Genomic DNA, 23,412 nt, shown 5'->3' on the forward strand with positions numbered 1-23,412 from the left:
GCTCAAACTTCACGTAGCACCCGTGCCAGAATCCAGCCAAGATTTTCCAAACACTGTATCTGACCTTTTAGAAGGACTCCGAGAGGCACGGATAGCAGATGCCAACTTCAGTCCATGCAAGTGAAATGGTCTCAACTTTAATGACCAGTTCATAAAAGTTTGAAAGGTTGAAGCAGATTTAGGCAGCCAAGATTTGCAGGTCTATTTTTCGACGACAATGAGTGATTCTAATACAGTCTTTCAACTCCATATTAGATGAGAGGATTATGCATCCTCCATAGACCAGCAAAACCTAATGAATCTATTTCTCTACAGAATGACCAGACAAAGTTCATATCCTCAACAGCATGATAAGACTCTGCTGCAATACTGAAATACAGCAAAACGTTGAATGACAAAACAAACAATCCACATCAACCAAAAGAATCATCCAGCAATGGTACCAAGATTTAATCCAACATTTTGAAACTACATCCATTACCAAGTCATAACCCCACTAACAACAGTAGCTAGTTACCTTTCAGATTTTTGCCACTCAACAAGTAATAGTTCTCTGTATTATATTTTCCATCAGCGCTTAAGTAACTTTCCAAACACATATGGATTGGAGCTTAATAACTTTGTGAAGAGGAACACGATGAAATTGATACAACATATCACAATCTAAAACTGAAATACTGACAGAAGTTTGAACAAAACTTACATCCTAAATTTATTGCATTTCATATAAAAGACCTTCAATGGAACAAGTAGTGAAGTACGAAATCGAAACTGACATTGTTAAAAACAAGCATGGAAATCTAGAATATTTGGAGCTTGTTATAATAATCTTCCACTTATCAACAGAAAGAGAAACAACTGAATTTTTACATATATGGTTAAAACACATAAGGCCTAGACAAAGCATTGATTCTAAACAAAGAAAACTCCCAATTACCAAGGAGGATTAGAGTCCACCCTTGGAGATGGTGATCTTGAAATGATACTAGCATCTCTTCCCAACCTTGACATACTCCTCCCACCTTTAGGCGTAGAAAACCCAGGACTTGTACCTCTGTAACTAGCACGAAGAGTTTCATCAACAGAAGATGAAGACTTGGCAATTGCATTCCTGACAAACTTCTGGGCAGCGGGAGATAGCGTCCGCACACTGGACTGGCACTGCCACCTCTAGAGGGCGTTGGCAATGGTGGCTTCTGAAACATTTTTGACCTTTCCCTCAATTTGCGTGCAGCTTCCCTTGACAGTGAGTGAGCCTTTTCATCTCTTACAGGGGGGCATGGGATCCTATAATGAGGCCCTTCACCACCGCCAATATCAATCGGAGTGTCCTCCAGGTCCAACCTCAGGGGAGTCCCTTCAATTTCACCCCATGTAATAAATGGAGATTCATCAACACCCGGTGCTGGTGATGGTGTCCGCACAAAACTATAACCATTCTCCGCTTTCTTCCCAGATTCCACATAAAACGGATTCGGGGTCTTCCTCAAATCATCCAAATCATACTTCTTAAACTTATCCCCATCCCTATCCATAATAACTGGGGTTGCACCTGCAACTGTGGTATAAAGAACCTCAGCCATACCATCCTCCTTTGGCCTAGAATCCAGCATCTTGCCATGCAATCGAGTATTGGCTCGACTAATCTCCTTCTCCAAACACTTCATCCTAACTGCCCGTTCCTCTGTTGTCAACGGGGCCTCACCGCGATCAGCTGGATGATACATCAGCAAATTCTTTGCCGTAAACTTGCACCCTTCCAATGTAAAGGGGGGCTGATCAGACGTCCCATACCCATCTGTAATCCTATCCCTCTTGGCATCCTCAATCGATTTAACATCCTCCTTTTCTCCTTCTGTCAAATACTCATATCTCTCCTTCCTCTTCCTATTCACCTTCTCCATAATATTTGCAAAACTCTGATTGTCCTCACTCGTATACCGCCTAAAAAACTGGTCGAGCGACAACGAGGCCTCTACCCCATCATCAGCCCCGTTAGACTCTACCTCACCAAACAATCCCATATTTGAAACACCGGGAGTTTTCGGGGTTTTACCATCAAATTCATCGGCAGGGGTGAAACTACGCATAAAAGTCGAACCAGGGGTTCTACCATCAGGGTCAGGATTATGAGTTACCTTCTTGCCGCGGCGCTCAATGATCTTCAACTGGGCATCGCGGATCTGAACCGGGTCGCGGGTCTTGATCGCTTCGAGCCAGTCAAGGCGGTCCCGAAGCTTCGAGATATCGGGAAAGAAGTCCCTTTCGATGATCTTCTCGATCGCGGCGACATAGGTGTCTTCGTCGAGGACTGTGGGATGGCCTCTAGGGTTTCTGGAAGTGATTTGGGCTGAACTTCTTGGGGTTTGGACCGAACTATCGGAAATTGCAGACGGTGAAGGGGATGAGAGGTGGCGAGGAGAGTGACCCGGAGTGAGAAGCATTCTTCTTGAGAATTGGGGATTACGATTTTTGATAGAATGAGAAGGTTAGATTGCAATTGAGTGTGAAATTGAGGGTTTTGGCGAGAATTAAAGGACGAACTTTCCTTTTAGGTTTAGGGTTTGCTCTTTCCTCTCCGTGCTTGGATTGGAAATTGGGGGCTGATTTTGTCAAAGGGACGAAACGCGTGCGAATCTATGTGGCGGCGTATGTCCTAAATTGCGCGTACGGTATTTCCCTGGAATTAAGGAAAGAGGATGGAAATACATTTTTAACCCGCATGTTTAGTCAATAGTTGAGGTTTTAAATCAAGGCAATGGCTAAAAGGGTATTTAAACAGTTAGAAACGTTTTTTCCAAAAAAAAAAAAAAAAAACAATTTTAAACGTTTTTGACAACCAAATTTTAAGAGCATCCGTAATGGTGCAGGTCATTTCAATTTTATTTCAATAAATTGAGCTTTGGACTGCAATGGTAAAGTTTAATTCATCTTATAACTATGAAATGAAATTCATTTCAATAAGCTGGGCCACTATAATAACTTTGCAGCCTCTCTCTTATTAACACATAGACAATATTACTTTTACTTTTTAATTTTTCCATTACATTTAATTTAAATTAGCTGTTAAATTTTTTTTCCAAGTTTTCACTAATTTGTATACTAGCCTCTCTCTATGGAACGACTGAGCAAGAAAATTTGTGGTGGAAGAGTTGTGGAAAAAGAGTTGTGAGTAAAGAGTGTGTAGGAGAGTTGTATTTATAGAGTTTAGAGTTTATAGTTTTATTAAGAATTTTGCTTGGTTTCAATGTGGTCAAGTCTTTTTGTTTTGGTTTCTATGTGGTCAAGTCTTTGTTTTGATTTCTACGTGGTCAAGTCGTTGTTTTGGCAGGACTTGAAGAAAACAATAGGACGTGTGATGTATTTAATTAACAATGCAAACACTAGTGAAGTAGTTTGGAGTAATTGCTTACTCGAGGAAAGGTCATGGGTTCGAGTCCTCCATGCTCTAAGAGCATCACAATGATGCTCTCTATTTCTTAGCTAAAATTTGGCTAATAATATAAGAAAAGCTATTTTAGGAGCTCTCTAAAAAATTTCAACTCCAACCATACTCCATAATTTGGAGAGTCATAAATGCTATAACTCTTTTTGATTGGTCCTCTCTTTTTAAAAAGGAGTTTCACTAAAACACCAAAATGGAGGGTAAACACACCCATCTATGTTTAAATAGTCTATAAATAAAAATTTATAAATTTGTAAATAAAAAATGGTTAGCATTAAATAAAAGTTTGAAATACTCATTAAATAAAACAACATTAAATTATAGGGAGCCACTAGGAGTCCTTTCTCTCTCCTCAAATTTAGGAGCTCCTAGAGGACTCCCTATTTCAGGAGGTGGATAGGGAGCGTGGTTGGAGTTGTATTTTTATCATTCCTCCCTAAAATTTGTTCTAAGGAAGTGGTTTAGGGAGCCCATTGTGGATGTTCTAAGACATTGTTAATGCTTTATTCACAAAGCACATGAGCACTTCTAAGTGCTATATACCAAGTTCAAAGCATTATGCTTATCCAAATTCAATTTTGCTTATTCATATTCAATTTTGTTATGCAATAACCTGAAAAAGATGTGCTTTGATGTGGTGTTGATGTATTCTCATTGAATCTCAACTTCCAATTCTTTAGAAAAAAGTGTTAATATAATCTTATCACCAACCAAAGAATTTTTTTTTTACTAATTTTTAAAATTATATATTCAAAATTGGTATCTTTTTAAAGATACATTTGAAACCATTTTAATTGTATAATTCTTATTGTAATTAACTTTATTCATTTTATTTTATTTGATTATTTAAAAAGATATACTTTTTAATTTGTAAGCTATTGAACTGCACCACTGTAAGTGAAAGTGTAGTTCAGTTCAATAGCTGTTAAAAAAGTTCAATAAATTGAACTATTAAACTGAATTGAAATAAATTGTTGAGCAAGCATTACGGATGCTCTAAAAACATTGTTAATGCTTTCTTCACAAAGCACATGAGCACTTCCAAGTGCTATATTCCAAGTTCAAATTATTATCTAAATTATTTTGATGTATAGAGAGGTGGATTGAGCTTAGGTGACATACTGTCTTGATCAATTGACCTAACTCATATATCCTTAAATAAAATATTTCTCGTTAGGTCGTTGGCTATGATAGTGAATCCGCCACCTTCCATCTAAATTCAAATTTCTCCCTCCATAAATCATATTAAATTTTAAAGTAATTTAAATTATGACTTGTATTAAAATAATAATTAATAATTAAATTAACGTCGTTAGAAAATAACATATAAAATTTGGCATCAAAGTGATTTTAAAATGGGCCAAGGGCCACGGTTCTATTTACACACCGGAAATGGCGTTATGACGGTCCAAACCAAAGTCCAAGTCCAAGGAGAACCAGCCTATGGCCCGCATGCTTTCCGTGCTTAAAGATTCCAACGGCTTATAACCAATCAAAGCCCCAGACAAACAAGGAACAAAGATTCCTCTCTGCACCTCATCGCAGCCAGCAAATTTCTCCTCCCCCTCTTTCTCCCTTCATCGTATTACGGATTAGACTTTTGGAAAACCTCAGAGCTTCGACTCGTCGTCTCTCACTGCACCCAGCTCCTTACCTTCAGCTCAATCCCCAGCAACGGCGTGATCTACGGCTCTGATTTAATCTAAAGCCGGCTGCTTCACGTGGAATTGGAGCACCTGATCGCGAAATTTATAGGGTTTGTAATTTTGAGCTTCAAAATAGATGGTTTGCAGATGATTATTATAATTATTTGATTTACACTTTATTTTTTATTTTTTAAATATAATTGACCTGAGCTCATGTGATTTGGTTTTTTTTTTTTGTCGTTTAATTTTTTTTTTTTTTTTGCTGTAGTTGTAGCTCTTAATTAGCATATGCTTTGTTTGGGTGATGAGAAAGTGTGAAAAATAAGGTAGCCGAGTCCTTGGATTTTCCATCTTTTTACTTCCAGTTACCCAAAACTTCTCCTGAACTGAGCTAGTACTAGTAGGATCGTTTGACTCAATAGTTAAATTCTTTAAAGCCATCAACTTTTTGTTTCTCCTTGACTGTGATGGAGGGTATATTCTAAAATTTACATTTCTGGGTAATTATTGAGTGGTAATTTTTTTCCCCCTAAGAGTAATAGATGGAACAAAAGATTTGAAATTTTGTTTATGGTGGTGTCTCATGCCTCTTTTTGCAAATTTGAAGGTTTTTTTTTTCTTCTAAAAAGTGGCAAATTTTGAAATACAAGTACCAGTACTGCTTCTACTACTACTTTAATAATACGCTCAAACCAAATTGAAACAGTATATATTCGTGTATACACCTGAGCACCCACGCACAAATATGCATATATGTGCACATCCCTTCACATTGATAGGAGAGTCCGCTTTCATTAATTTTGTTTCCCCTGAAAACCATACAATTGTGCTGTTCATGATCTTTGTTCAAATAAAATTAGGTCTTGGGACATTACCTTATGACTGTTCTGATCTGTTCTGAAGCTAGGAAGTCCTGACCGCCATTCGTGTCCTTACTTTACATGATCAGAGTTGAACAACTTGTGGTATGTGCATCTTTTTGAGGTCGAGGTCAATTGTGATGATGGCACCGTGAGTTGAAGTGCAGGCTCTTCTGTATCTGATACAAGAATCAAGCTCACATGATTTCTCTAGGGGAACCTGGGACAGATAAAATTGCTTCTGATATAGTACCGAAGAAAGAGAGTTCAAATAGTGAAATTCATGCCCCACATCAAACTCCTGATAATGGGATCTGTTCCCTGCAATCAGATCATAGAGGAAATGTTCAGTCTCTAATACCTGAGAAATCGTTACAGCTGCCTGATGATGTTGGTACTGCATCTCAATCAAATCAAGAAGGAAGTGTTACCTCTTTAACATCTGAGAAAGCACCACAAACCCCTGAAACCTCTGCCCTTGTCTTGCGATCTGGTCAAGAAGGAAGCACTCCATCTACAGCACGAGAGAGAGGGTTAGAGGATGGTTATCACTGGAGAAAATACGGCCAGAAACTTGTTAAGGGAAATGCATATGTACGAAGTTACTACAGATGTACGCATCCAAAATGTCCAGTGAAGAGGCAAGTGGAGCGCACACATAATGGGCAGATAACAGATACTGTTTACTTTGGTGAGCATCAACATCCTAAAGCTCAAGTTAACGTCCCAGTAGCTGTTAGTTTTCTCGTGTCCATTGTCGAAGAAAGACCAGAAGAGCTTTTGTTAACTGGTGTCGAAGGTGAGAATGAAACTTAGTTATTATCTAGTTCTGGTTACAGTACCCAATCTTGTTTGATTTTTATTTGATGACCTTGTATTTGAAGGCAAATCATCGGATGTGCATGGCCACACATCTAACCAGATTGAGCCAGTGGATCCTGCTCAGCTATCAACCGTTGCAGATAATGAAGGTGTGCAGAGAGTGCTCTCTCAATCAAATAGAACCAGAGATGGTGATCCAGACTCAAAAAGACAGTATGTTCATTCTTAGCTATTTTGGATTTTCGTGTGTAGTGGTATATGGTATTCACCTTTGTTTAACTGCCATTTTGGGGGGGGAAAAAAAAAAAAAAAAAAAAACAGGAAGAAGGAAAAACATAATGGCAACTCAATTCCGGTGGATAAGCCAGCTGGTGAACCGCGTGTTGTTGTTCAGACTATGAGTGAGGCTGATATAGTGAATGATGGCTACAGATGGCGCAAATATGGGCAGAAGTTAGTAAAAGGCAACCCAAATCCAAGGTACATATCAGTTTAATGGTAGCATGTATTAACTCTTTATATTAGGTGTGTACCTGAATTTTGCCACCCTGCTTCTTGTTTTGGAGATATAATAATGTATAGATCATGGTTTTGATAGATGCACTGCTTATGCAGGCTAAGTTTACATTAAGAGTTTTGGCCTGTGAGCCTAATATTTCTGCTTGATACTTGCAAGCAAGGGGAAGGAAGAAAATTTTAAACGTAGTGATCATTGCAAGTTTGCAACTGCTTAGTAGCATCAAACTGCAACTGCAGCAATATGATAGTATCCGGTGGAAGTAATTTACATGCTTTATGACACCCCTGAGCTGGACTAAGGACTTAATTGCGGATGTGGTCTAATGGTGCAAACCAATGTCTGGCAAAGTGCCTTAATAAAAAAAAATTCATAAAAAACACACGTTCTGAGACTTTTGTGCCTCCATGGAACCATTTCCTATGCAGTAACTGCCTAGACCAAATAAGGCATTGTTTTCCTTCATTTAACTTGCATATACTTCTGTAGTCTTGTATCTTGCTTTGATGATAAATCGGAAGAAGTAGATCCGATTACTTCTTAGACAATAGGGCAACTGGGTAAATGATTCACTATGCATCTGTAAGCTTTGTTCAAACATGTCCTGCTTCTGGTTTTATTTCGTTTTGTCTTCCTTGGTATGTATCTTGGAGAAGGATGTGGACGAGATTTGTTTATGTTTTGAAAATTTGAAATTAATCTCCTTGGTATTGATTTTTCGGTCCTATTTTCTTTGGTGTAATTTTTTGCTGACTCTGCTCTGCTTCTGCACTTGCATTGCGTAGGAGTTACTACAGATGCTCAAATCCTGGGTGCCCTGTTAAGAAACATGTAGAGAGGGCGTCTCATGATTCAAAAGTTGTTATAGCCACATATGAGGGGCAACATGATCATGATATGCCACCCACAAGGACTGTGACCCACAATGCAGCAGCATCAAATGTGATTACAACGGCCCGTAATGGTGAGTCTGGCACTACGTCAGAAGGGAATGCTGTCTGCCATGATACTAGCCCAGAACACGAAGATAAACCAAACAAGCAACTTAATGTTGAGCCAAGAACTAAATCAAGTGATGTTGCTGGCTGTGATATGGTCGTTGATTCTGATCTGGGTCCTGAAAGAAAATTAAATGAGCAAGTGGTTGGCAAAGCATGTACCACAGAAGAAAGTGATGCCCCCGATATAATTGTTCCTAGGGCCAATGAATTGCAAAATGGCGAGTCAGGAATTAAATCAGAAGGAAACAACGCCTGCATTGATACGGTCGTTCACGGCAATCTGTGTCCCGAAAGTAATTCACCGGAGCAAAAAAATCCAAAAGCAGAACCTGTCTAAAGTTAACCTGCAATGCTGGATCCACATTCATCTAGACCCTAAATAATGTATTAATGTATCAGGACCTGCTTGGTGCTAGGGGTATATCTTATTCTTTCATCCTCTATTTGTCTTTTCGGGAGAGAGGATGCCGGTGGGGGAAGGCACTCTTGGTTGGAGGGTAGGATTTGGTGGAATGGCAATGATGTTCAACTGCAGATTGGAAGACTAACAATAGTTGTGTAATTATTTATATGGATTGAATAAACTCAAAGACGTAGATTAGACTAAGCAAGTACTCAGTAGCACTTGATATCTGATAGCTGTTTTTGTGCACAAACCCTTGTAGTATTTGATTCAAAATCCTGTAACTTGGATATGCTGAAGACCAAACTAGAGCATGCATGATCACTCCATTTTCAATTCTCTTTATTTGACTGTTCAATTTAAACTGCCTCGAAAGAAAAACAAAAGCAAAAGGAGGAGGAAAAACGAAGCACTTGTGCCGGTTACTCCAACCATGTACAAACCCAATGCCTCCTGAAATCAGTTCTCTCTCCCAGCCATCCAAACCTAAAGGTCTGATGGCATGAAATGGAAACAGAAAACGGCTAACTTCAATTTATGGAAGTGTGCACAGTTGATGGCACCCTTCTCATAAGCAGTTAGCAGCTAATAAGTGTACAAACAGATTGAAAAAGAAAAAGCATGTTCTATTCTAAGCCTGCCTTGCCTCCACTCCAAGAAAAAATGCTTTAATTTGTGCTCGGTTTGCACTTCCAGGCACAAGAAGCAACCAAATCTCTGTTCTTCCAGCCAAGATAGAGAGCTCCATCTCTCTCTTGAAGCCTATATTTGTCAGAGTAGTTGTCTAGCAGTGTCTTGATGGTGGCATTTACCAAGGAGCTTAAAGGGTATGGAGTAAATCCAGCCATTGCGAACCGCAACCTCCACTTCCCAAGAAGCTCATGTCTTTCCACCCTCTCAACGCCCTCGCATGCGATTATGTTAACCACCTCCCTAGCCAAGCAGTGTTGCTCTACATTGATCCTTTCCTTATGATCCCTTGGAAGAGTAACATCGATTGACTCGAACATAGCAGTGTAGTAATTTAGTGTTTCCACAAACCGTGGAAAGAATGCAGCAGTGTTTGTGTTAGATTCTTGTTCAACAAGGGTCACTACCTTTGGAGACAAGCTCTTAACCAACCTCAACAACCGGTCGCGATGATTCTGAGTGCTGACACTCTCATCTGGCATGTGGTGCAGCATGAATGCAAAGTTCATAGCCAATGCCTCCCCAGGTCGAACACCGAGATGCTTCAGCTGAACCTCGCAACCAGACATGGCAGCAGCATGGAACTCAAATGGCACTTTGAACAACTCGGCAAGCTTAGATAGCCTCTTCCCTACAATATTTAGTCCTCCTCCGCGGGCATAAGCTGACATGGAGTCGTCAATGCCTGTTATGCGGATGTGGGGTGGTCCACCAGGTCTGGCTGCAAAGGCCTGGATTAGAGTGAGCCACTGACTCCCCTGCCCAATTTGGAAATCAATTATGTGAACGCTATTTTCATCCTTCATGGCTTCTGCAATGGCTCCATTTGCAGACATGTACCCGAATTTGAAGTAGGGGCAAACCTCATAAAGAATATGCATGTAGGAGAGTAGTTCTGAACTTGCTGGTTCTTTGCATCTCAATGCTTTGTAGATGTTACTCCCTGAGGATGCCCTCCGTGCAACTAGTCCTTCCAACAAATATGCTCCCAGCCTTTGAATTGGCTCACCAGAAACCGACACCATCTGGCGTAGTTCATCCATCATCCATTGTGCCAGTAAAAGATCATTATCTGCTACTGCTTTTGCACAGAAGATGAGGACTTGTTTTAAATCCCTTTTAGAGATTGAATCCATAATCTGTCCCCAGCTATCCGTTTCTGGCAGGGTATTGCTAGTCCCATTCTGAAAGGTGCTGCAATAGTTGTCAAGAATATTGGAATCAGGACCTAGCATTACAGTTTCTAACTGTTTCAGCTTGTACTTGAAGTCGGTTGCATCATCGGTAATGCAGGATCCGCTTATTCGGAGAGCTATAATTCTGGTCAGGGGAATGGTACTGGTCAGGTGGTGGATATGAGTGAGAATCTTGCTGTGACATCGGGCTTCCGTTCGGCGAGAAATTGACAGTTGATGGGGAGTTATAGACAGTGTAGCTGCCATTTGCTGCGGAAGACTCCAAAGTGCAGTACTTAATATGAAAATTCTGAGCTGAGAAGACGGTACTTTGGCTGCTCTCATTGTTGTAAAGCACCTGGGGGTCCAAAGTTTGGAACCGAGGCAAGCAGTAGGCTTCTACTTCTTGGATTGGCTGATAACACAATCGGTTCGACATGCCTGAACTTCTGTGATGCTTTGATGTTTGCATTGAAGAATAGTCTGATTGTTGACTTTGTCCGGTCTCTCTATTTGGTGTTATTCAGTCTCCATTTGAGCAGCATAGGAGGCCTTGAATTCTCTTGCCAGAAACATAATCTGTATGACAACAAGAGACATTGGTTACACTGATATCTGGAACAAAGAGGGCAAAACACAGCATAATCTGCAGGAAAACCATAAGGGACAATTTTAGCCTAGTGTATGATAGTCTAATTGTTCTCTGACAATTCTAGTTCTTGTTTTCAATTCTCGATTTCTATGTCCTTTAAAATATTTGTACTAGAAAATACTGGTAAATATTTTTTTTTTATCAAACTGTGAAAAATTCAATGTAAGCTATTTACAACAGAAATATTACCTAGATAAGCAGAGAAAAAAAATATAAAATTCTAAAATGGTATACACGAAAAATGATCAACTATAGGTGGCCAATCTCCATAAATATGATCAAACAATTAAAGAAATAAAAAAGTTTTGCCAACCATAGATTTGAATTGATAATGATCACAAAATTTCTGGTGCAATATAGCTCCGACCAATTTAATGATCTCGCGTTGCCGCATTCTTTCCATTTCGAAAGTGAAAAGAAGTATGTATGAGCCTCTCCAACCAAATGCATCTCAGAAGAAATTGCCATGATGAATTCGAATGCAGACTTTCATTTCAAAATCAGCAAAGGAAATAAATAATGACCAATCAATATGCTCAGAAAAACATAAAGCGCTTAATCTTTGGCTCCAACACCAACAAATTGGAATCCAAATTTTCGTTCTGTGAGAAACCCATTTGTTTCAAGCCAATGATAAAGTTTGATGCTTTCCACAAACATTCAAATCATAAAAAAGGGTCACCAAATCTCAAACAGAAACAAGAACATGAAACAACAATATGCCTTGTAAAAGCCAATTCAAACTCCAAGCGCCAGTCTTTCCAGCCAAAAACAGAGAATATGAAAACAGAGCATCATAGAATCCACCAAAAAGAAAACAAAACTCATATCTGACATACCTTGAAGAAACATCACCAACCCAGTTTGAGCAATAGAGAATCATCCATGGCAACACTACTTAAAGCTCAAAATTTTCCCAAAAAAATGACTAGTGTAGCAAGACCACTATTACAAATGAAAAACAGAGAATTTGAGTGGAAAATTAATAAATGCTAGACCGTTTGTTTGACAAAGAATTCCAACTTTGAAAACATCAAGTCTTGTTGACAGGAATACCTTGGTTGAATGAATTTGAAGCTTGAAATTGCACTGTATACCAGAGTCTTTTATGAGAGTGGGGGAGTGACTTGGTGAGAGAGACAAAAGAGAGCAAGGTCCTCTTTAGAGAAATTCCCACCTGTGGACTATAAAAAAATTCTCAATTAAAACAAGCCTTATAATTGATACAAAATTACATAATTACCACTAGGATTTGTTTGCAAGTTGCCGCATTTGGGTCTAGGGGAAGTTGCAGAAAAACCCCTTTATTACAACCACCCTGTGCTCTCCAAGCCTCTCCAACCCAACAACATAAAAAAACCCAAAAAAGAAAAAAAAAAAAGAAATAGATGTACAAACCTAACCTGACCAGCATTTCCTTAAACAAAGTACATAAATATTGCCAGTAGAGTATAACTCAGTTGGTTGAATTTTTCTACTTTCACTTATGCTCTCAGAGATTCGAGGCACCTAATTAATATTTGTGTAAACCACCCTCATTCAATCGCTTGTACCAAAAAAAATTACAGAAATATTTATTTAGTTCATTTAATGCTACCTTCACAAATGAGCTTTAAAATAGTACAACTGAGATCTTTTCATGTAGATACTATGATATGAAGACCAATATACCCTTTGATTAGCAAGATATGTTAGAATCTGTGTAGATCATTATTAGCTGCTAAATATCATATTAGTTTATGCTAACACAACCCATTTGACGCGCTTAAATTTGAATTCCCCATTATAGATATGACTCTGAGCTGGTTTAATTTCCTTCTCACCACAAACACATGGAGAGCAAGTCAGCATGACATCATGGCCAAGAGGGTCTGGATGATCTCATCATCAACTAATCCAATGGCTAAAATTAATTGAGTTTTGTAGTTGGCCCTTCAAGTAAGCCAGCCTTGCTCCTCATCACTTGCAGCTTGCTTGTGCATGTGACAGAAGGTACCTAGAAACTTAGTTAAAACTGACTAAGGGTATAATGGTCAGTTGAAGCAATTTAAGAAAACCTGTTTGGTAGTCATATTTTTAAGATTTGAAAACAATTTTCAAGTTGCATACCAAACAATTTTTGAATTTTAAAAATAGATTTAAGAACTCCTTGTTTTTAAGAAAAATCAAAGTTTTTGAGTTCTCTATTTGAATAGAATACCAAACACTCCCTTAATTATTGTTTTTTTTTTTAAACCGAAAATTCAGTTGAATTTAGGTTTGGTTTTTGAAGCAGATTGGTCCTGATCTGGCTATCTGAGATAGTGACATACGCGGTTGAGCGTAGCGCAGGGCAGAGAGAAGAAGAGAACGTTGTTATGGTAAAATTAAAGTCACACATTTAGATGACGTAGGAAAATAGTGCCTTCCACTTCAGCTAGCACGCTCCGCCTTTTTTCTCTTCCCTTTCCTGGTTCCATTCATCCCATCTGTAAATTTGATTTATTGTATTCTATTATGCTGATTCTTCTTCTTTTTCCTTTTCTTAAGACCAAGTTGCTCTTATACTATAATTGTATATTGTAAACTACTTTTATGGGAATTCTTCTGGTCTATTTCTTTTGACATTGATGCGAATTTATACTTGCATCAATAAAATTTTGACGGAAAAATACTTGTTTCCTTCTTTGGAAGTAGAAGTTCTTACTTCTCTGCAAATCACAAGTCGACATGTGTGTAGAGATTTTTCTTTTGATATTTTCAATAAATTATTTTTGTATACGTATCAAACTGTGATTTGCAGGAAGTAGGAATGCCGCAATATCCTATCTTGACACTATTTGAGCAATATTATGTATTGGTTTATAATTCATAAACCCTACTAGGGAAGGAAAGAATATAAAAAATTGGAGCACATTTTACTTCTCCTCTTCCTCATTGTTGGTACTTGGTATTTGAAGTACTTGTTTCAGTCAATCACTTTATATATAATAGTAAGATATAAATGTTTTTATTTATTTATAAAAGTAATAAGAAGATGAGGGCAGCAGAAATCTCACAAAATTCTTATTCTAGAAGAAGCATAAATTAATTGACGAATAAAAGAAGGGTTATTTGGGTAACCCCAGAAGAATTTCAGGCCTCGAATCCCATGTATCGATGTATAAGTGATTATTCTCAGCCTTAAACATATATATGTTTAATTTGCAGAATCAAAATCTAATTAAAAGGGAATCTTTTTGCTTCCTTGTCCCCTCTAAGTGAGTGTACCTAATGGCCCACATTCTTATCTTCAGTCACCCTTTCTCGATGCCCCATTTGGCATTTTGTGTTTGTCCAGAGAGAGAGAGAGAGAGAGAGAGAGAGATGTATTTTGCTTCAAGTAAGCATCGCTTATGGCTTAAGTGAAAAGGAGCTCTAATCTTCTCAAATGGTTTTCTTGTTGTGCTTTCATCGTTTGCATCCATTAAATTGAACAAGTAGACAGTGATTTATGTACATATTATACATATATATATATATATACACACACATAAATATGACTTCAAGAGTGAGAATTCATTTTAATGAAACGTGGGAGAATCGTTTAACTTTCTCTCGTGCAAATTGAGATTCCGTTTTTGAAACGAGAAAAGCGTGGACCGTTACATGCAACATTATCTCGCATTCATGATCATGTACTACTTGTTTCTCAAACCTGAAAAAGAAAAAAAGTACTCCTTGCTTATACACAACTCTAAAAAATGTTTAAGCAAGACATGTAAATATAAACTCCCATAGAAGCAAAAGTAATCAACACTTTTTTGAAGTGAATCATGTTCTGTCTAACATGGTAATGGTGGGCCCCAACCACATACCTAGCTAGAAGGCTAGCAAGCTATCTTTATTGTATTTGGGTGGAGGAAGCTCCTATAGTTTTGGAATAATTCCAACATTTTGCAGTAGAAAACTTGGTTGGAATGGAATAAACAGTTGAGCATCTCCCATAAATCAAGTCAGCTAATCAAAAGTTAAAACAAATCTTTGAGCAAAACTATGAAGTCCATTTAATTTTCACATGACAAATTAAGTAGGAGCATGGTCGTTTCCAATTAAAAGGTGAAGACTATACAGTCAATTATTCACGCATTTTATGATTAATTTTTAACAATTAATATATGTATTTCATCAACGATCAGAAATTGAACTTGTACAAAATCCTTATTGCTAGTCCCTACTAGAATGGTTCTATGTCCCTATCTTAATTTTGCAAAGTTCTATGAAGCAAGCAAATGAGCGAACCAAAGCCATAATGCAACCTTGACTTTGTGTGTACATTCCCTATCATCACGCCGACCATGTTACGGCTTTTGGGAGACTGACAGCACCAAAATTTCTGCCTTTGCATTTTTTCAGATTTTGTCCTCATCTTCCCCAAAATAGCAGGCCTTGGGTTTGCGAACTCAAAATTGGGTCCAAACCCCAATTCTGTTTTGCATTTTGGGTCACATGTAGGCCCCTCTTGCCACCCTTTTCGATTTGCCAACACCCTTCTACTGATTATCTGTCTATATTTTTGGACCCAGTTGTTGAGCTCTTTAACTTTTTAATTGTTCATGGATAACATGTTCACGAAACAATTGTCTTGATGCAGAAGAAAGTAATGAACATGAAATTTGCATGTGTGAATTAGCGATAGTTTAAACTATAAGGGGAAAGGGTTTCTCTCACACATACTACTAAGATATTATAATATTCGAATACGAGACCACTGGTGCAAATGAATGCCATTTTTCTAATGGACTAGACCATGTTAGCTTGCATGTGTGAATTTTGTGAATGAATTTTTTTTAACCAAAAAATAAAGATAAAGTTTTGAGTGTTTTTTTTTGGGTTGTCACAACACAGAAAGCAACTGTTCCAACCTCAGATGGAAAAGCCCAGTATGCTAGTAAGAGCCTGACCAACTAAGAAGTTAAGAAGATGATCAAGTTAGCCCAAATAAGAACCAAAAATCCTGACACGTTGAGGAGCCCCAAAGCCCACACGAGAATTCACTGAAGCTCAACCTCTGACAAAGGATGTCACTGCTATGAAATGTGCGTTCAAACAGAGGTCTTAGATTATACTATGAAAGAAAAGGGCTCATGTGAGGAATTACTATATATTCATTCATGCTTTTGATCCGGGATGAAATGTATTGTCGACAAAGGAGAAAATACTTACCTATTATATTCCTGTTTCACAATCTCTCCTCTCTCTATTTCTTTCCTTACGTGATTAGTCACGAAAGTGAGATAAAAACGGAACAACAATGAAACTAGGATAGGCAAGTTCCTCCCCGATTATGTGTTCGAGTAAAAGAGCATCAGATTCTAGTCCAACAAATGAAAGAACAGGACACCAAATTCAACTGAAATAAAAACATTACCACCCACAGGCATCACATCTGTTATATGGTGATGCCCCTGTGGTGATGGAAAGCTGAAATATAATATAACTAGAGACAAAAATGAACTCTCATTTAGATTTTCTGAGCAAGCTTACAATTGAAGGCACACCAAAAAAAAAGTGTTACTCTGCTACTGCCAACTAGTACAATTTCTGCAGGACTTTATGCTCCCATAACAGCAAATCTATACTTTAAAATTTGATGATGGGCATCTGGGATCTTGCATTTCCTTTGAATTAGGGAATAAACTCATAGTGGCAAGAGGCATGACCTGCAAGCAAACATTTTGAAATATGACTATTATATCCTTACATCGACTATGCAAGTAGTGCACATGTGATCTGCTGTGTATTTTCAGACACATCACAAGCAAACAAGTTTTAGTAGATCCCATGTGAATTATGGTCACATTCTTTTTGGCGTGATCAAAGGACAAAAGAAAAAAGAAAAAAGAAAAAAGAAAAAAACTATAGCCTGTCCAACTCAAGCCCAGCTGTTGAAAGCTACTTCATATGTTCTCTAAGCAAAAAAATGGCAAATCCAAATCTCACATGGCCAACCCACCAACACTCTCCACCCAAAGAACATGTGATCAATCATGGGTTTATGCTAAAAGTAGAAAATTCTGTGTAAAACACAACGTGATTGTTCATGATTGTTCATGGGTTTATGCTAAAAACAGAGAAATTTTGAAGGACTTACTGGGATCAAGCTCTGTAATGAGAGCAGCAGCCTTGAAGTAGCAAGATCCACCTTTGTGTTTGAACTTCTGAAAGTAGCTGTTGAAGGCATAGGAAGCATGGTCTTTGACAGTGTTTGGGAAGTAGCAAGGTTGGTTCACCTGAATTTTGCTGCAATCGGCTCCTCCTCCTCCACAAGCCCAATCCAATGCTGCCTGCAACTCATCATCCGGGGTCTGTTCGTCGGCTACACACCATTGCTCAAACTCCGCACCTGATCAATGTAACGCATTACGCGTACGCATTAAAAACAAGTACTGTATGCTTGCTGGAAAAGAGCATTATTCTGTTCTTACTTATTAGAGAGTCATAATTAGCGAGGAGCAAAAATGTTAGAAGAATTAACATTCTAGTGTTCAGCCTAAATTTGAGTGCTGTAAATTGCTCAGCATGCCTTGCCATAAAAGCATGTGAGTTCATTATCTTTAGCATATAAGATAAAAAGCTTATTGTATAACTGATTGTATGTATGTATGGGCTTGGAACTCAGAGAACTTCTTATGGTTGGTTTGTTTACCTGATTTGTGTGGAGCAAGTGAGAGACAGAGCAGAGCAAGAACTACCCATATCAGAACCGTCGACATATGTGAGAGAGAGAGAGAGAGAGAGAGAGAGAGAGAGAGAGGTTTCAGTATGGATGGCCTATCCAAATGAAAATGTCATGGCCCGAGCCACCAATATATAGAAATAGAATGCGAAGTGTAAAACTTTGAAAATTGGTGCTTTTGAAGATCTCTATTATTAATAAATTAAGGAGTCGCCAGTGCATCTTGAAGAGGGTTTTGGATCATGGGCACCGTTTGTTTTCTTGATATTTACGTTTCTTTTTAGACATTATCGTAATATTTACGTTTCTTTTAAATCGTTGATTACTATCAAATCACGGTACTTGTCGCTTGAGCAACCGCATTCAAGGCTAGTTTAGTATTGCTGTGCTTTTTAAAAAAAACTATTTTTGCTATGCTGTGAGAATAAACAGTTAGACGTTTGGTTAACTGTATTTGAAAAAATGTTGCGAAGAGTCAAAGTGTTTGATAAATTTTTATCAGAAGTGCTTTTAGTATGTATGCAACATAAAAATTAAAAATAAAGGCAAAAAGCAATGTTCTCTCAAATAAGACCCCACTCTAATTTTCATATCTCAACCCCAAAAATTGTTATGATAGTCCTTTATTTAGATATTGCATTACACTAGTAGTTTTTCCGTTAACTCTGTTAAATTTTCTGTCAAAATTAAGGACAAATTAAGAAATTTATATAAAATTTTAGGGGCAAATAAGACTCAAATTATTAGATTACAGGGCACTCGCAGAAAGAGAGAGTGAGAAGGAGGAAGGAGACAAAGCCATTTTCTTTTTCTTTTCTTTTTTTCTCTTTTTTTTAGGGGTGGGTTTGTGATTTTTGGTAGACCCCAAACGGCAGCAGGTAAGGGACAATGATTCTTTGTGTTGATTAAAAAAAAAGAAAAGAAGGGGGATTTTGTTGATGGTATATTGTGGTTGTTCTTGTGTTCTGGAGCCTCTATGACCTGCCATTTGGTTCTGTATTGCAGGAAATTGAGAGAGAGGTCTTTATCTGAGGGAGGGAGGAGGGGTAGGGGTAGGGGTAGGGGTAATGGCAGTGGTTGGTTCAGTTGCTGGGTGGGATCATCATTCAGCCTGTTAGAAGAATTTTTATTTTATTTATTTATAAAAAAGGCGATTAACATCTCCTTCCAGATCTTGCACCACCCCTCGCTCGGGTTAAGCAATGTGGTCGAAAAATACGGCAGCTAAGACCATCTCCAACCATGGGAGGTCAAACCTAAAATTTGAGATTTTTAGCCCAAAACCTTCTCCAACCCATGTATTTGGAGGGGGGGTAATTTGAGTGGACTGAAAAATGGGGTGGAATTTCACCTCAGATTCCAGTCCAGGCAGAATTTTTGTGGGGCCCATTTCGCAAAAGACAAGAGACACATGAGGCCACATTTGAAGCAAATGATGGGCTGTTGCCCACTACCCCAAGTTGCTGGCCACTTGTCAAAGCCTAGGCAACTTAAAAATTGGACTTCTATGGCTGCATATAAAATGGGCTCCTTTCAATTTTTTTTAAAACTTAAAGGCTAGAAATCAACGGCTGATATTAAATTTTGGCTGGATCAAAGAGAAAAAAATTAATCCAACAGTTGAAATTTAAATCCAAAGGTCAAAATAAGTAAATATATTATTATAAGTTGGATGCAACCTCAAAACATATCCTAAACTCTATAAATACCCACCAATTTGTTAATAAAATTATGTTTGTGAAATTTCAAAAAATTTATGTCAAAATGTTCAAAAAAATAAATCATGAAGTAATATGCAAAAATTAATTTTAAAAAAATTAACCACAAAAACAAAATAGGATTATATTATTCTTTAATAATTTAATAAAGTTGCAGACTCAAATTATGAGTCCGCAAGGTTGGAGGAAAAAACAGTTTGAGTTCTAAAAATACATGAATAGTTGTATTTTGGAGGGTGAAAATTTGAGTTTAGCCCTAACATGGTTGGAGATGGTCTAAGCTCAGCTCGCATCAGTGCTGCTACTAGTGTTTGTCATTTGGCTAGGTTGGGTCAGCCCGACATAAAAATTTTGGGTTTGGGCCAAGCTTTACGGATTTTTTAAAATTTTTCAGGTTAATGAGGTTTCAAATGTCAAGGCCTGAGCTTGTCCATTAGGCCATGCCTAAACAGTCTTGGCGGGCGAGGCACTGGAAAATCGAGACATGTGATAGCGGCAGTGGCGGAGCCACTCCTAGACTGGAGTGGCCCTGGCCCCCCCATATTTTTATCACTCCTCTATTATATTATATATAATATATAAAATTTGTAATAAACAACTTAGAATTTAAGTTAAAATTTCCTCTAAAACAAATTAGACATTACTCAATTAAAAATATTTAGCTCTAAACATGTAAGTTTTGAATAGTTAGGTATTTTATATACTTGTATTTTCTCCTTCGGCCCCCCCAATTTTACAATTCTAACTCCGTCCATAACGGCATGTACCTTGAGGATCCCAAAAAATATAACACCTAGATTCGAGGGTTATACTCCCAAGATTCCCAAAATACACTAGGCCTTTTAATTAAATAAAACATGTTAGATCATAGTTGTAAATAACAACGGAAAAATGGATAGAACCAATAACCTAAAAAGTTATTTTACAAACCATAAAAATTAAATACACACTAACCATCCAGAATTTATACAGATGAAGGAAATGAACAAGAAGTACACTCAGCTATAAGGAAAGGAAACCACGACCTATCAGAGATGATGAGGTATATGAACCAAAAGTGTTGACAGTTCAAAAACAACACCAAGTGACGCTCAAGAATTGTAATCTACATAGAAAAGTAGAGGTGAGTATCACATACGTTCATTTACCCAGCATGGGGGCTCCTGACTAGATTTGAAAATAGATAGTGAAATAATAAGCCCAGGTATGCTGTATGTCACATCATCATTTAACGGATTTTCCGACAACAATACAACAAAAGGGAAAAATTAAGGATTAACTATAGTAAACCCCCCAAACTAAGGGAGGTCATTACAAACACATATCCAACTTTTATTGACCCGTTTGACCGATACACAAACTTCACAAAACCTTTCAAAGTACCCTATGTTAGTCCACTGTTAATAAGTCTATTAAATTCTGACTTTGCAAACGTGGATCCCATGTTTTTGCTCACCTGGGTTCTATGTAGACCAAAAAATTACTAAAAGATTATTTTATTTTAAATAATTTAAATTTTTAAAAAACAAATATATTTAAAAACATAAAATATTTAAAAACTAACCCACACCTTGTCAAGATTTCAAAGGAACGAACTCTTGGCCCGCCACTAACAACATCGATATTGTCCCAACTTAACTACCTGTTTAGCATGTATGAGGTTTTATGCAAAAGGCCTCGATGTTATTAGGAGTGGAACCATTTATTATATGAGACTTTCTATTTTGTTAAGTTTCCGATGTAGGATTCGTGTATTCTTCAACACTCCTCCTCATGTGGGACCACTTTTTAGTGGGCCACACGTGCAATGAATTCCACATCAGTCGTTTTTTTTCTTTTTCTTGTTTTCTTTTTCTTTTTTTCTTTTTATTTTTAATTTTTTAATTTGGGGTTTGTTTGATTTTGATTCAATTTGGGGTTTTTGTTTATTCAAATTTCTCATATTCAAATCCAACTCTTATCTCAAATTTCTTCAAATTTCTTATATTCAAATCCAAAACCTTAAATCAAATTCCTCAAAATTTTTCCCCAAATCTAAATCCCTCAAATCTAAAGTCCTCAAATCCTCTTATCCAAATCCCTAAACACATACCATCAAATCTTATACACATACCTCTTAAATCCAATTCATACATCAAATTTCTCACATCACCTTCCCCACCTTCTCATATCACATTTTTCTTCCGCTGCGATGTCAAGAACTCATACGATTCTCCATCTTGTTGCAGACTCACAGAAGCATGCGGTCAATCCTGCTGACCTGGCTATCCAGACTCCTTCTTCTATCAAAGGTTGTACTCTTCATACATCCTCCAAGATCAGATATTGCATATGTTGTGAGTGTGGAAGAGTATTTCATGACTCACTTCCCAAGTTGGGTATTCGTGACATATATGCACCAACTTGAGGAGGAGTGTTGACGTGAGTCTCCTAATTAATCAAGAAAATTTACTTCCTTGATTAATTAAGAGATTTACTTTCCTATTTTTTATATAAGTGATAAATCATTATACAATTTGGATATACTTTCATAATTCTTGTTAAGATTTCAAAGGGACTGACCCTTGGCCTACCACTAACAACATCGATATTGTCCCAACTTAACCACCTGTTTAGCAGGTGTGGGGTTTTATACAAAATGCATCGATGCTATTAGAAGTGGAACCATTTATTATATGAGACATTCTATTTTGTTAAGTTTCCGATGTGAGACTCGTGTATTTTTCAACACTTCACGTGGGATCACTTTTAGTACAAGTGCAATCAATTCCACATCAGTCACTTTTTTAATAAATAATTTTAATTTGGGGTTTGTTTGATTTTGATTCAATTTGGGGTTTTTGTTTGATTTAGGTTTAATCAGGCCAACCGATCCGCTTTGATATCATGTTAAAGTTTCGAAAGCGGTCAATGACCCACTACTAACAACATCGATATTGTCAAAGGGGTCGGTAGACTGGGCCCGATTAAACCCAAATCAAACAAACTCAAATCAAACAAAAAACCCCAAATTGAATCAAAAATCAAACAAACCCCAAATTTAAAAATATAAAAGAAAAAAAAAGTGACTGATGTGGAATTGATTGCAAGTGAAGCCCACTAAAAAGTGATCCCACGTGAGGAGGATTGTTGAAGAATACACAAGTTCCATATCGGAAAATTAACAAAATATAAAATCTCATAATAAATGGTTTTACTCATAATAAAATCGAAGCCTTTTGTATAAAACCTCACATCTGCTAAACAGTGACAAGTTAGAGACAATATCGATAGTGGTGGCCAAGTGTCCATCCTCTAAAATCTTAACACACCTCACCCTCCTTCCCAGCCCCGCCCTCAACCCACCTTCCCCACTCCTGCCACCATCACCCAAACCCAGCCAACCCCCACCGCTCTATCTCTCTGTCTCTCTCTCTACCCACACCAAACAACAAGACCTACACCAAATGCAGCGAAAATAACAAAAGCCCTTCTCTGCAATTGAGCAGCACCACAAAACCCAGGTGGTGGTCTGGGGCTCTTCTAAAGCCGGACCCAAACATGCTCATAAGGACAATAAACTGAAGATATCGGTTTCTTTAACAAAAGAAGAGATTGTCCAAACCCACATCAAACTTGTGAATTCCCAATTTGGGTTTTATTCTAAACCCAGATCCCAAATTTGGTTTGAGACAGAGGCGAAGAGATAGAGAAGAAGGCTCGGGGCAGTGGACAGCTGAAATGGGCATTTTGAGTTGAGCTCACAGAAGGAGAAATTTTAATATATTTGTTTTTTAAAATTTTAAA

General features: G+C 37.7%; 4 protein-coding genes across 8 annotated transcripts; 1 reads left to right on the plus strand and 3 right to left on the minus strand.

Moving 5' to 3' along the window:
* Positions 1–687: 687 nt before the first annotated feature.
* LOC103329227 (DGCR14-like protein) lies at positions 688–2,662 on the minus strand. The gene is given in 2 exon segments (XM_008231655.2): positions 688–1,151; positions 1,154–2,662. Coding segments are annotated over 2 exon segments (1,509 nt in total). The 5' UTR covers positions 2,445–2,662; the 3' UTR covers positions 688–933.
* A 2,293-nt stretch (positions 2,663–4,955) lies between these two features.
* On the plus strand, positions 4,956–9,039 carry ZAP1 (zinc-dependent activator protein-1). Of its 4 annotated transcripts, none has more exons than XM_008231657.3 (5): positions 4,956–5,201; positions 5,952–6,750; positions 6,836–6,986; positions 7,095–7,253; positions 8,076–9,039. In XM_008231657.3, the coding sequence occupies exons 2-5, from the start codon at positions 6,153–6,155 to the stop codon at positions 8,626–8,628; spliced, it is 1,461 nt and encodes a 486-aa protein (XP_008229879.2). In that variant the 5' UTR covers positions 4,956–5,201; positions 5,952–6,152; the 3' UTR covers positions 8,629–9,039. The 4 variants fall into 4 exon arrangements, with proteins under 4 accessions (XP_008229879.2, XP_008229878.2, XP_008229880.2 ...); XM_008231656.3 differs by having other exon boundaries at positions 5,995–6,750; XM_008231658.2 differs by having other exon boundaries at positions 5,999–6,750.
* Positions 8,990–12,404, minus strand: LOC103329229 (scarecrow-like transcription factor PAT1). Of its 2 annotated transcripts, XM_008231662.3 has the most exons (3): positions 12,268–12,285; positions 12,051–12,156; positions 8,990–11,138 (listed from the first exon to the last, which is right to left on the minus strand). In XM_008231662.3, the coding sequence occupies exon 3, from the start codon at positions 10,902–10,904 to the stop codon at positions 9,363–9,365; it is 1,542 nt and encodes a 513-aa protein (XP_008229884.2). In that variant the 5' UTR covers positions 10,905–11,138; positions 12,051–12,156; positions 12,268–12,285; the 3' UTR covers positions 8,990–9,362. The 2 variants fall into 2 exon arrangements, with proteins under 2 accessions (XP_008229884.2, XP_008229883.2); XM_008231661.2 differs by lacking the exon at positions 12,051–12,156 and having other exon boundaries at positions 12,268–12,404.
* Positions 12,405–16,557: 4,153 nt separating this feature from the next.
* LOC103329231 (Carbohydrate-binding X8 domain superfamily protein) lies at positions 16,558–18,078 on the minus strand. Its single transcript, XM_008231664.2, has 3 exons — positions 17,879–18,078; positions 17,324–17,575; positions 16,558–16,892 (listed from the first exon to the last, which is right to left on the minus strand). Exons 1-3 carry the CDS (start codon positions 17,943–17,945, stop codon positions 16,858–16,860), a joined length of 354 nt encoding a protein of 117 aa, XP_008229886.2. The 5' UTR covers positions 17,946–18,078; the 3' UTR covers positions 16,558–16,857.
* Positions 18,079–23,412: the final 5,334 nt, after the last annotated feature.

Source organism: Prunus mume, linkage group LG4 (assembly GCF_029339155.1).
Source record: "Prunus mume cultivar Tortuosa linkage group LG4, ASM2933915v1, whole genome shotgun sequence".
NCBI lineage: Eukaryota > Viridiplantae > Streptophyta > Magnoliopsida > Rosales > Rosaceae > Prunus > Prunus mume.

Bases quoted from the DNA above. Each gene is read 5' to 3' on its own strand.
- ZAP1 (XM_008231657.3), top strand. From the start codon at position 6,153: ATGATTTCTCTAGGGGAACCTGGGACAGATAAAATTGCTTCTGATATA. The intron at 6,751-6,835 runs GTGAGAATGAAA...TTGTATTTGAAG, and splicing joins TTTGTTAACTGGTGTCGAAG to GCAAATCATCGGATGTGCAT. The intron at 7,254-8,075 runs GTACATATCAGT...TGCATTGCGTAG, and splicing joins AAAGGCAACCCAAATCCAAG to GAGTTACTACAGATGCTCAA.
- LOC103329229 (XM_008231661.2), bottom strand. From the start codon at position 10,904: ATGAGAGCAGCCAAAGTACCGTCTTCTCAGCTCAGAATTTTCATATTA.
- LOC103329231 (XM_008231664.2), bottom strand. From the start codon at position 17,945: ATGTCGACGGTTCTGATATGGGTAGTTCTTGCTCTGCTCTGTCTCTCA. The intron at 17,576-17,878 runs GTAAACAAACCA...TACATTGATCAG, and splicing joins ACTTGCTCCACACAAATCAG to GTGCGGAGTTTGAGCAATGG. The intron at 16,893-17,323 runs GTAAGTCCTTCA...GTTTGCTTGCAG, and splicing joins CATTACAGAGCTTGATCCCA to GTCATGCCTCTTGCCACTAT.